This window comes from Cydia pomonella, chromosome 12 (genome assembly GCF_033807575.1).
Source record: "Cydia pomonella isolate Wapato2018A chromosome 12, ilCydPomo1, whole genome shotgun sequence".
Lineage (NCBI taxonomy): Eukaryota > Metazoa > Arthropoda > Insecta > Lepidoptera > Tortricidae > Cydia > Cydia pomonella.
Window position 1 is genome coordinate 6,623,025 of NC_084714.1, and position 13,605 is coordinate 6,636,629.

Genomic DNA, 13,605 nt, shown 5'->3' on the forward strand with positions numbered 1-13,605 from the left:
TCTAATTAACGTTCGGCCAACACTGCTTACACCTTAGAATTTATTTACAGGTTTCCTCACAAAGTCCTTAGTACTCCCAACGTGACATAAAATTTGTCCAAAACCGTAACCTTGCCAAACAACAGCCGTCCGCCGCCGGCAATATCACATATCCACGGCTAAGCGCGTGTTGACATATCCAGTATCTTCCATATTAGACTGGCATATTGCCAGAAAGGTTTCACGGGCTCTTACTATTGTGAGGACGTCAGCGGCATTGATGTTTGGTGGAATATTCTTGTATTAGATAAATAGGGTAATTTTTAACATACTATAGGGACTTTGCCTGACTCGAAAAATAGAGATTTTCTAGGGAATTCCAGAAAAGTGTAGGGTACGTGACGCTATCTACTGATCTGAGGTGAGGAGGTAAATATAAGACCTATAAGAAACTAACCTCTAACACTTATTATTAGTGTCTGTGCAAGGGATACTAATAAATCACTTTTTCACCTCGGCAGCTCGAACAAGCCTACTTTCGTCACTCCAGGGAGTGAGACAAAGTTGCTTTTTAATTCAGTGAAGGCCATGAATACAGGAATATTTCTAGAAGTTTCGTCATAATGATGATGCCTTTCATTCATGAATGTAAATAAATGTGTAACCACATTTACTTTACTTGATGTTGAATTGTTTTACCCTTTAATATGTTCTCACTACTGTGGTGATAAGTTGTGTGTTACGCGAGAGCAAAGTTATTTTACATCTCGTGTTTTTGAGTCCCTTGCTACGCTCAACACTTGCAAGAAACACCAACTTTCCTCTCTTCTTGCACAAATAACTATTTCGATTAAAATTTCAGTTTTGTTACAATCTTTTATCACTGACTTACTTTTCATTCAACAGTCAACTAATTCTCACCGAGCAATTTTAATGGACCCAAAATTTGACAATGACGTAAAGGTGAATAAAGTGTATTTTTAGTTTACTTAATTGACCCAGGTGATTTGAGCTGGGTGAACAGAGTCAACTACAGGATACAATTATGTTGCGTTGTTTTATCACAGAGTTCCTATGGCCACCTCCTGTCTCCATATCCACCCAATTTACATATGTGAACAATCCAATACTGGGAAGTGGGATTAATTATTTAGCACGCAAGATTTGGCTCACACAACGAACAAACATACAAACTTACTAACAGGGCAAGTTAAATAAAACCTTGTAACAAACATTACAAGCTTATAAAATTATAACCTTCAGAAACTACAAGATACTTCAACCAAATACCTTCACTGCTTGCTCGTAAATAATAAATGCTCATAGAGCCCTCACTTTAAATCAATGTTTCCAAGTATATCGGGAAGGTAGGGAATGTCGGTTATTTTCCAATTCAGCGATAAAGGGCGCCCGCTCCTGACGTGAATAAGAAATTCACTTTTAGAATGCAGCTGCTTTGCTTTAAGCGTTGGAAGTGGGTCAAACCTGTGTCTTATCGATAGTAATGTAAAATAGTTTGCGAGAATGCAACGCTATCGTAAAAATAGGTGATATTTTTTATTTAGGTTAGGTATAACGATTAGTTAAGAATAAATTATAAACCTTAAAAAATCAAGTTGAATTGCAAATAACTATATGAAAGTTTTGTTAAAAAATTAATGTGATGAAAAGGTGTTCACTGCCTACTTTATCCAGGAAAGCAGTACTCTCTCTATACATACATATTACACATACGTATTAAGAAGTTTGTAGCTACGTATACTGTTAATAAATGTAGTAGATGTACATCAAAGAAAACACATAAATTCATTAAGAAATAAAAACTTTTATTATTATCAGTTCAAATATCGTATTTACATTCTTTTTAAAGAGTAAAAGCACATTGTTTATTACATACGGCCGGAATCCCACTGCGGCGCACGCCGCGCAAGCTAACGCATATCGGCGCCGACTACCTTTACTACCTACTTGTAACGAATGCGGCACACAACGAAAGCGATGTACAGATACCATCAAATCTATCGGAGCGGTCAAGGTGTTCTCACATATCTGAACAAAGCTCTATGTATTATCCAGACGTTACATTGCATGTTTACATGTTTTTCAGCATCTTGACCGCTACGATATATTTGATGGTAAAAACTATCTGTGCATAGTAGTGCTTTGCATACGCATCCGTTGTGGCCTGTCATCGATTTAAAATTGCCCTAGACTTAAGTTAATGATGTTATTTGACGTAAGCATACGTAGCGTATGCCGCATTGGGAACCCGGCTCAAAAATAATTAAAATGTCATAAATTGGATCAGCAGGACAAATTAAAGTGAAATAATAAGAATTATAGTCTAGATAAACATAGTACCTAAACGAAATCTCAGGGCCCGCGGGGCAACGCAATGGCAACTCGTAGGACAGTCGTGAACCAATCCGTAACAACTAATCATTTACTTATATTTACACAATTCGTTCCGTAGCCACAACATCAACATCAGTTCTTCATTATACAAATGCAAATTATTATTACACAATAGAATTTTCACTATTCCTCACATAAATGCTCCGTGTATTACTAACATATTCAAGCAAACGCACGAGGTGCGGTGCCTCACTCAACGGGTGAAATATTTACTTTTCCTCTCTCGTTATAGTTAACTTAGGTAAAAATTCAACAAATCATTTACACTGAACATATTGCGTTTCACGAACTATACAATTTACGTACTATTTTGGTGTTCGGAGCCGATTTTGAGACGCGCGCGGGGCGGCGAGTTTGTGACTGGACACTCTTCAGCTCTCTCACGTACATTTGACATTTAACTTTAGTACGATCAGTATGCGGCTCACAGGAAGTCAGTGGGTAAAGTTGGAACTATGCAGTCAAACTGTTCCTAGATTTGGATTTAGCAACCCACTCTGCACAGACAGCACTAAGTTTTCATACTATTTGTACAAATGAACCGAACATTTATATAGCTTAGAGTGGTGTGTTTTTATAAGCGCCTGCCCCGCTGCGCTGAAATCGTATAAGTATCTAAAGCTCAGTACAAAGTATTCTACGCTAATAATTTGATCTACGCTCAATAGATGTTCCGGCCACACTGACAACTCGGCTACCTCTCTATTAGCTTGTTCTTATTGGCAGTGAATTGCGAATTAGACATTGATTCTTTAAGAAACTTATGTCTTACAAGGCATGGTATGTTTAAGTTATCTAAAGAAACGCTGCGATACAAACACAGCTACGGATTTATAACTTAATACGAAACGACAACTCCTACTTTTAATTTATAAGAGTCGAGAGCGACTTTATTGCTATTTAAGTCAATAAGACCATTTTCATATTTGCCGCGGCGACGTCGAGCGGCCGCTGGACTAGATTTGCATATTTTGTCGAGTAGGAGACGCGCGCCGAGGCAAATAAGAAACGGACTCGAATGCGACCGCCGAAGCGTCTCGAGATAGAAATACCGGATATTTTATAAGCGTTTAACAAACTGTTGGCACAAATTGGTGTTACTGCTTAATTGGCCTAAACTCTACTTTTAATCACAGACGTTATTTAAAAATTTACTAAACTAGACAAGACGGTTGGGCGTCGCATTCTTTTACAAATAAGTATTGACTCGGATCGCCAGCTATCGTAGAACTAGTGGTACAGTGCTTACAGTATCTATGCCTGACACCTCCACACTTATCGGCCATAGCTGTGATCTTAGTCCTTACATTCGCTTATTTAAAAGTAGGTTTGTACTAATGCGCGCTGCCAATGTGCCGGTGCGTACTACCTTCGCACTCCTATCCTTACCGTGAGGGACCTAAAATTCGACTAAACTGGTTAATTCACTAGTCTTCAAGCAAGACGGAAACTACATTTTAACTACGTCTAACTCTCTCATCAACAGAACAAAGGTATTAAATTTAGTATAGTTTTTACAAATCGTCAAATCCCCTATCACAATTTACAGTAGGACGGTCCCACACATCATAAATTTGAGATCTGTCGTGATATTATACAAATTTTGGTAATAGATAAGCTATCTCCGTTCAATTCACATTGTATCACTGGAGCGACTCGCAGCCCGCAAACGAAGACGGGTGCGTGGCGAAGCTGGCGTGTTGTGGCCGCCACCACCCCGACACTATCAAACTATTTGAGCACCGTGGAAGGAATGAGTGTGCATAAGACTTAGACAGCCAGGGTACCGCGGGGCCTTTGCTTCCTTACACATGACGTTTTTCTGAGACACTGTTACTTTTAAACCGCTAGTATGGCATAGTTAGAAATTAGTGGAAATAAAACAGGGCAACAGTGCGACAGAATAACGCCTCGCGCGAATGGTTTTGCTATTTGTTGCGTGAGTTTACATCGCTCGGTATGTTGATAGATTTGACGGCCCCGCGTTTTAACAGGATTAGTATTGAACAGTGCATCAAGAGTTAAATCACATCGATATTATCCATTTGTAAATATAAATAAACATCTTCAAAATTTTTCTCAAATTATGAGCATATATCCAGCATAAAAATCTTTTAAAATAACACGTCATACTCTTCTCGATTATAGATATACCTACCTATAGGCATATGGCACACTGCTCTGTTTATATATTTATACATTAAATTCATACACTCGATACCTATCAGTTTACCTTGTCACCATAGAATAATTGAATTATATGGATGGATATTACGTTAGAAGCTTAACAAGCGCTAATATAATATTCGACAAACAATCGACGGATCGACAAATAATACGCCTCGGGTCGGAACGAATACTGCCCGGCATTGGATGCCTGTTCGTCGGCTTCTAACCTAGACATCACGAAACGTTGGTCCACCGAATACGAGTCAACCATATTTCTGTCGATTAAAACTATAGGAATTGAAACTTGCCTACGCTAGGGTCCGCGCTCGCATAGTCGCGCGGCAGAACAGAACGGATTGAACTAGGCTCGGCGGCTCACTTGGCGACGTGCCGCGCCTCCGGGCACGGCGCTACGCCTTCCACTGTGAATATTGATACCTCTGTAACAATACAAAACATGCTTTACATATTTATTTTTACATCGATAATGTTTGTGGGAATCTTCAAATAATTAACCCTTTTCCAGGCATAGTACGATTTATCGCCCACATATACGCCATTAGAATTCAACTTTAGCATTCCGATTTAAGGTTCAAATTAGATTTCACTTTCAGGAAATGTTACTTGTCTTCAAATGAATCATCAAAGCTGGATTAATTGGAATATATTTGGATTTTTTAGGAAAACCTTGTAGATTGGTGCGGCCTGGAAAAGGGTTAAAAAAAGGTAAAACTTAAGTATAACGACTGTTATACTTTCGAAATGTGCAACAAATCAGAATTACAGTATTATGTTTACAGGCTCATAAATTTCGCTCTTTGAAATAGAAGTTCCTCTTACGAACTAAGACTTTAAATTCTCGTTTGTAATAAGCTCATAATTGCTGACTCGAGCAGATGAGATTCCTTACTATATTACCTTAAACAAGAGACTGTGCTTCCAACGGCACTAATGACGACAAGCAAATACCCCAAACTATAAGTGCAAATCTAAGAGTCCTAGAGAAGTAACCTGCCAATATGGCGCCGCGCATTTCAATGTACTTAGATATTAAAGATGAGGGATTTATGACATGGTGTCGAGATTTTTCAGCATCTGCCAATTGAATAGTGAATCGGAATGATATAATGTATGTACCACCTCAATCATGTTCGCAGACAGCTGACCGCTACTTGTACTTGATTTCGAGACTAGGCTTGTACCGCGTCTCCGGGTAGAGCGCGACGCCCTCCACTGTGAATATCGATACCTCTGCAACAACAAAACAATATTTCGAGTCTATGGCCGATAAAAAAATAATAATGAATGAAATAAAGTGCTTCTAAAACCACTACGGTGTCCGGGAGCCCGAAAACTTGAATCGGGGGTCTGGCAGACCAGCGATGGCGGGATGATCTGCACTCCTTGTTAAAGAAGGAGCCAGATACAGCACTACATAGATATCAGTGGAGAAATTGTGGGACGGTCCAGCACTGGGACAGGACAGGCTCCAAGCATCCACCCTTGAAGGTTTAACTGAAGGGATGAAGTTACGTGACCGTAATGGTATAGAAGATAATTCTTAACTAGTTTTTGCACCTCGTATTTGTTAGTTTTCTTATTTTCTTGTGTACTACCAGAAGATTGTACTCGTATGGAAGATCGCGCATTAGCGATAAGACTATTAAAACCGGATGATGTTATAACTCTTTCAATATGTTAGGTAAATGTACTGTCTAAATTTTAATGCATTCTTCTTAACCATTTATTCTACTTTCTTCGATATTCTCGTAAAACCTTGCAATTGAATACGCTAAAGGAATTTCTCGTGTCATACGTGGGAAGACTTCAATAGTTACTCAATTAAGTTGTCTGAATTGACTTAGCAAACTTGACGCCCCTAGACGATTACGATGCGATTCCCCTTCGAAATGTCACAGATAATATATGTAAAACTTAACACGCCTTCTGGGTATAAAATATAAACTAATTTATGTTTATACGACTGAATGTATCTTATGCTTTAGACTCCAACTTATAGTATACGTGACGTGACTCAATGATTATGTGCTTAATCTTGTGTTTCAGACTCCTTTATATTTATTTTATGCATTGTTTTTATTGATAAAACAAAACAAGAGTATAAACCATTAAAGAAATAAACCATTTGTGTGATTATTTTTTAGATATACCTAACCAAACAAAGGCATCATACTTTGTTCTGTGGCGACACATAATTTTACCGTTATTAATAAAATTTAGCAAACCCTGTTAAATTGTGTCTCTCTCACTAACATATGAAAATATCGATTATTAACAGTTCCATTTGACACATTCATGAAATCATGAATAACGCCGTAAGTCTTTTCATCCGTTCACTTTCATCGAATCCATCATTACACATCAAATACGCTACGAATCCATTCATGATTAGAAACCGATAAAAACTCCAGTCTAAACGGTAATTACCTCCGACGAGAAGAGTGACCAATCGAATCCGTTTTCAAATCTTGCCAATTAACTAATGGCTTTGTGATAGATATCTGTTAAATTGAAAGGCTATGGATATCAGTTTCTCATTACCGAACTTAACCGCTATCTGAATGTAATTAAGCATTCTTTATTTTTACTTTCAAACCGTTAAGGAATCATTAAATACCTGCCAATTAATGGGCAGAACTTAAAAAAGATAACTTGAATAATTAATACACTGAGGCCTACCACTAATTTGATAGCTTCACCATCCCGGGAAACCGCCGAAGCCACTTTAGTCAAGTATGAGTGATATTTCCCATCAGGCAAATAGCTAAGGGATGCTAAATGTGCGATGTAACTATGGTGTAACACCCTCGGTGCTGCTGCTCGGTGCACCATCTCTTTAAGCGCAAGAAGACGCCAAGCGCACACGGTTATGTACATCGACGAAAGGCCTCTAGAACTAAGTTGACAATGGTTGATAGAAAACGTCAATATCCAAACTTAAATAATGTATCCGTCATACCGACACATTTTTTCTTTTCGCGTTTGTCGATGTTCGATTGTCATGACTCCCATTGGCTCCCAGGACTCACCATGACCGCGGCGATAGATGCGCGAAATCACTGTGATGTACCCGCTCTGGGTGCAGTTAACCGCCTCATCGGGTCGGGCCGCGACAGCCGCCGCAGCCACTGTGCGGTAGCGGCCCCTCATACCCCCCTGACGGGGGGTATCGACAGATCACTCAAGTCATCGGGTCGGGCTGCAGTAACCCCACAGCGAGATTCTCCGCGTTCCGTGCACGTCTTAAACGCGGGAAACGGCTAATCCAACGGTACAATATCTACAGATCACTCACCATCAGGCAACTCATTGAACCGCGGCGGTAAATGAACGAAATAACGTGATGTATCGCCCTCGGTGCCGCCAGACTTCTCCTCGGGTCGGTCTGTAGCAACGCGGCGGCGAGTCGCTCCGCGTTCCTTCCGCCATCTCTTAAGCGCAAGACACTATACTATCCGCAAAACTATCTGGCCGGTCAGGTCATAATGTCATTTCTTTCACTCTTGGTTGGTCTTAACAAGGGTAAAGGAGATAGCATTATGATCTCAGTGGCCAGTTAGTTTTGCCGCAAGTATAAGCCCAATAGTCAAGTACGCATCGTAATGCGTACATCACTCACCATCAGGCAACTCGTTGAGCCGCGGCGGTAGATGCGCGAAGTAACTGTGATGTATCGCCCTCGGTGCCGCCAGTCTTCTCCTCGGGTCGGGCTGCAGCAACGCGGCGGCGAGTCGCTCCGCGTTCCTTCCGCCGTCTCTTAAGCGCGGGAAGGCGGCGCCGAGCGACCGCGCGGGGCAGGTGCCCCAGCGGGCTATGTGGGAGCGGAGGCCGGGGAGGCGGGAGACGCCTGGCCAGCTTTCTTCGGTTGGGGTTCCGACGACCTGGTGGAAAATATAAGGACGTTATGGATATAGATGGGGCAGGCCTAAGAAATACGTTATATGTAGCGAAAGGTCCCAACCAGAAACCACCGCCTAAACACACGAGATGTCCGGTCGAGTACTTCATGTGCGAAGTAGTGAGCGCTACAGCTAAGGAACGCTAGAGTGAGATAAACATACCTTGAATATCTTGTCGAGCTGGTCGTGCGTGTCTCGCACGCCGGGGAAGGTGGGCACGCCGCACAGCATCTCCACGAATATACAGCCAACGCCCCACATGTCTAGCGACGTCGAATACTCTGTACTGCCTAGTAGAACATCTGTGGACAATAATACGCTGGTTGAAACACGACCATTTTAGAAAAAGCTTTGTTGCTTAAAACTTAAAATTAATTTTAATTAAAAAAAAAAAACTCTGAAATGGCTTATAACAGTCAATATTACGGTCTGGTTTTAACTGCAAATTCAGTATCCCAACATGTATCAAATATACGCGAGATACTATTGCGAGGAATTGCCACTGCAGTATGCCAGTCTAACTACTTACCTGTCTCTGTCTGCTGCATAATGATATATCGAGATGAATCGCGAGTAAGATCTAAATGTTATGGGTAAGTAATTGAATATTCGCGCGTTCTAACCGCACATTTATAATCATTATTCTCACCACGATCTTATCATTTACATTTCACATAAAAGTAATTCTTAGTATTAACTCGTATTCATAATAAAATTAAATTTTCCTGTTGAGAATAATGACGTAAGACACAAAAGAGATAATATTACGATGAACAGGATTATCATCCCTTGGCATCAAAAGGCAATTCTCTTCTTCTCTCACTCTATTTAGTGAGACAGACTTTTAACCGCCCAGACTGACCATAAAAACCTCTGCTATACCATTGCATTTTGAAATCTTTTTTGATATGTCATAATTGCATTTCTCTAGGCAAGTTTTGATTCTTGGACGGCTTGGAGGTTAACGACTCCTCAAAGCAGTGCTGGGCCAAGCGCGACCGTAAAATACAGTGAAATACCACTTGTAAAACGCTAAATTCCGGATAGAAAGCTGTAATCTTACCTGGTGGCCTGTACCACAGCGTGACGACTTCGTGCGAGTATGTGTGGCTGGGCACCGACTTGGCCCGCGCCAGACCGAAATCCGCGAGCTTCAGCTCCCCTTGTAAACTTATTAGAAGGTTTTGTGGTTTCACGTCCCTGTGACAAAAGACATACCTATTGTATATTGTGCAGCTAGGGGGTAAATCTTGGAAGCGAGGGTGGCGAAAGACCCGAGTTGGCAATATTCTTACCCCCGGAGTTACACACAATGTTTTTAATCGCACTTGCGAAGAAAAAACTAAATTTTAAGCGGAATTATTACGGCTTAAATACGATGACATTTCAAACATTCGTCCGCACTGTTGTCATTTGTTGACAAGTTAGGCATCGAAGGCACAGACCTATTCGGAATTCAGCTACGATTGAAAATTATGTAATAGTATATTACTACAGAGGCCGGGACGAAAGAGGTTGCCGGCCGAAGGCATATAGACGACGGATAGGTCTGGGGCGGGCAACCCCATATTTCCCGCCGAGATATGTATAGTGATTTTCTCAAACATGCAATGAAATAAACAACACAAAAATCAACGTTTTATTTTTCAAGAAATTATAAGTAAACAAGACAAAAACTAAAACTAACGTGTGTATAATAATATTAGTCTAATATGGTTCCAGAAATGGGGCCCACTTCTCGAACGGTATTAGTCTAATATTATTTGTGTGTTGCCATGGTAATCCATACAACTTGATAGTTCGTGGACTAATAATATTAGTCTAATACCGTTCGAGAAATGGGCCCCATTTCGTGGACTTATAATATTACTCTAAAAACATTCGAGAAATGGGCCCCTGGTACAAGTAAAATGCTTAAGCAGGGAAAGACCTACAGAATATAAAAGGACATTTAAATTAAACAAAAGATACACGATAAGGAGCTTTCAGGTTAAACTATTCATTAACCACTACGTTACGGTCTAACCACTTGACATTAATTTAGGGGAATGTCTATTCTGAAGGCATTCCAAAAGAATGTCTCTTACGTAACGCTTCTGCCTTGTACGACAGCTACCTAAATTAAAGCTATAAAGCTCGAGAATGCTAATTTGTTAGCCAAGTCATGAAAATTAAAACAAAAATATTACTTCTAATCCGCGTAAAGATAACGTGCTAGTAAATCAGTGCCAACCCGTTATATTTACTTGCGTATTTTTACATGCAATTGATGTTCCCTTCCCACCCTCCCACCGCAAAAATAAATACGCAAATAAATATAAAAAAACCACCACCAAAAGTACAAAACTCGACACGTGTTTCGCCTTTCTACGAGGCATCCTAAACTGAGTTCAGTTGTCGGACGTCAGACCGTCAAAATCTCCTGAGGATGGTTTGTTATACTTTTTGCGTATTTTTTTTTTATTAGTATTTTTTTTTGCGGTAGCAGGGTGGGAACATTAATTGCATGTAAAAATAGCTACGCAAAGTATTAGTATGGATTTCCGCAAAGTGACGCCTGATTCTATCCATCAAGTCATGCAATATTACCATACCCAATATCACTTTCTCAGCCTTTTCAGACGTTTTAGAAGAATAGCTTTACTATAATACATACCTGTGTAAAACTCTTCTCCTATGGCAGTAAGACAGCCCCCGCAGTAGTTGAAACATGAATAGGCTGACGTTGTGGTGGTTGAGCCCGCCGGGATGCCTCTCCATGTATTGCGATAAGTCCGTGTCCTGTACAATAAGCACACGATTAGAATATTAGTCTTAACACAGAGTAACATATTTTCATAAGTTTAAGAATTGCGTCATCGTTATAAACCGCTTATTCCCTAATAATCCAGGCTTGAAATACCATCGTAACATGTATTGTCACTTGTAATTTTGCGCGAATTTGTCACTTGTTTTTTGCGCGCACTTTTGCTTGAAGATCGATAACTTTCTGCGGTTATCATGGGGATCCGCACACAGGGATACGCGGCCGGCAACCCCGTTTCTCGCCGAGATTTGTAGGTATAGTGTTTTTCTCAGACTTGCAATGAAATAAAAAATGAAAGTCAATTTGTTTAATTCGTAGGTCAGGTGTGTGAGCGAGGCAGCGCTATGTATACGTATACAGCGATATTTTTGATATACATACTATCTTATAATATATAAATCCACTCTGGTTTTGACTGCATTAATAGATAATTTCCGAGTCATCCCCGTTTGTTCTACGTAATCGTGATAAGACAGATATTACGGAACGAAATAGGAATTATTTTCCTGGAGCCAATGCATTAACTCCAGTGGGATAGAAAAAATAAATATCATTCCGTATCGATATTGTATATCTTCGTGTGTCGTGAATTGTTAGATTAAACGACGGAGATGCTAATGGTGCTCTCCCATTGGCTGTTATAAAATGTTATTTATATAAATGTTTATACATTATGTGACAGGAACAACATGATAGTATTGATAGTCCGTTATTATTCTGTCCCTGTCACACAATGATATATAACATTTTAAGTATGACAGCCAATGTGGAAGCATCATAAGATAGTTTCAGTAGGAGTGACTTACGTTCGATCATCGTTCGATCGATCATACTTAAATCAACTCAGTTTATATGTATGCTTTGATATAAGTGTGGTAAAAATAAAACCCGAGTGCCATAATCATATATTTACCTATAACCAGAGTTATAGAACAGATAATTTTTACAAGTATTAAGCTCGATTTGTATCTACAGACATTGAGCGTGCCAGACATAGGTATGCTGTGCATTTTTTACTATAGAGTTGTCTGTCGGCGTTCGTCCCCGATTATACGTTTATGTTTATAGACACTGTGCAGAAGAATATTATTTCGTTTGCCATGGCACATGTCTGGCACGATCAATGTTTGTAGATATAAACTGACCTTTATACAAAGGTACAAAGGTAAGCAGATCCGTATCCCGAACGAGAATACTCAATTAAAACGCTAAAGTTAGGTAACGCGTTTAAATGAGTTATTGGATTTTCCATAGAAACGACGCGTTGGAAAACATTTTTCATGTATTCCGCCTTTGAGAACGATCCGTGAACGGTGAACACGAGTACTCAATTAAAACAACATCGAAGTTGGAAGTTCGGCCGGAATTAGGAAGAAAGTTCGGGAAAGAAACGAGTTTGGATAGATAAAGGGGGATGCGTTTGTATATACTCGTATTCGAAGTTGACGCTTTTGGGGTTGGTGTTATTTTCCTTATAAGACTAGCTACTTAGTCTAATAGATAGGTTGCGTTATGTATTGCTTTCTGATTCTGATAAATGTCACTTTTGTAGACCGCATTGTGGTTGCGACAACAGCGTGATAATGACAGTGTATATTAGTTTCAATTGCGCGTTGTGAAAAGTCACACTTGCTCTATCACGTGTATAGTATATAGCAGCATCCATCATACGTGTGTGTCAACTAATATTCACTATATATTTTGAATGTTTGAACCGTAGAAACTCTTTTCCAGTAACTCCCATTCACTTTTCCTCTCATAAACTTTTATATGTATTTTTCCTTTTTCGTCAACCGTCAAGTAATGCCTAAAAGTGATTCTTAAATAAAAATTCCAAGACGAATTTGACACAAGCATTGTGAGCATTACCCTGGTGTGCACGATGTCGTGTAGGGGGACGATGTTGGCTTGCTTGAGCTCTTTGAGCAGCGACGCCTCCTTAATGGTGAACAGTGAGACTTACCACAAACTCGAAGACGAACGTGAGCGTTTCCCTGGTGTGCACGATGTCGTGCAGGGTGACAATGTTGACGTGCTTGGGCTCTTTGAGCAGTGAGACCTCCTTGATGGTAAACAGTAAGACTTACCACAAGCTCGAAGACGAACGTGAGCGTTTCCCTGGTGTGCACGATGTCGTGTAGGGTGACAATGTTGACGTGCTTGAGCTCTTTCAGCAGCGACGCCTCCTTAATCGTGAACAGTGAGACTTACCACAAACTCGAAGACGAACATGAGCGTTTCCCTGGTGTGCACGATGTCGTGTAGGGTGACAATGTTGACGTGCTTGGGCTCTTTGAGCAGTGAGACCTCCTTGAT

At 40.2% G+C, this 13,605-nt stretch overlaps 1 protein-coding gene across 4 annotated transcripts in view; it reads right to left on the bottom strand.

Annotated features, from left to right (window-relative positions):
* Positions 1 to 1,784: 1,784 nt before the first annotated feature.
* The window catches only part of LOC133523368 (cyclin-dependent kinase 14), a 136,692-nt gene continuing 124,871 nt past the window's right edge, over positions 1,785 to 13,605 (bottom strand). For 3 of the 4 annotated variants that reach the window (XM_061858890.1, XM_061858893.1, XM_061858891.1), the window contains exons 7-12: positions 11,140 to 11,264; positions 9,547 to 9,683; positions 8,646 to 8,785; positions 8,204 to 8,465; positions 5,704 to 5,814; positions 4,865 to 5,003 (exon numbers count right to left, since the gene is read on the bottom strand). In XM_061858890.1, coding sequence (XP_061714874.1) covers positions 5,732 to 5,814; positions 8,204 to 8,465; positions 8,646 to 8,785; positions 9,547 to 9,683; positions 11,140 to 11,264 — 747 coding nt within the window. In that variant the 3' untranslated portion in view covers positions 4,865 to 5,003; positions 5,704 to 5,731. Of the gene's footprint in view, positions 5,004 to 5,703; positions 5,815 to 8,203; positions 8,466 to 8,645; positions 8,786 to 9,546; positions 9,684 to 11,139; positions 11,265 to 13,605 lie in introns of all 4 variants that reach the window. The other variant, XM_061858892.1, reaches the window with a different exon arrangement.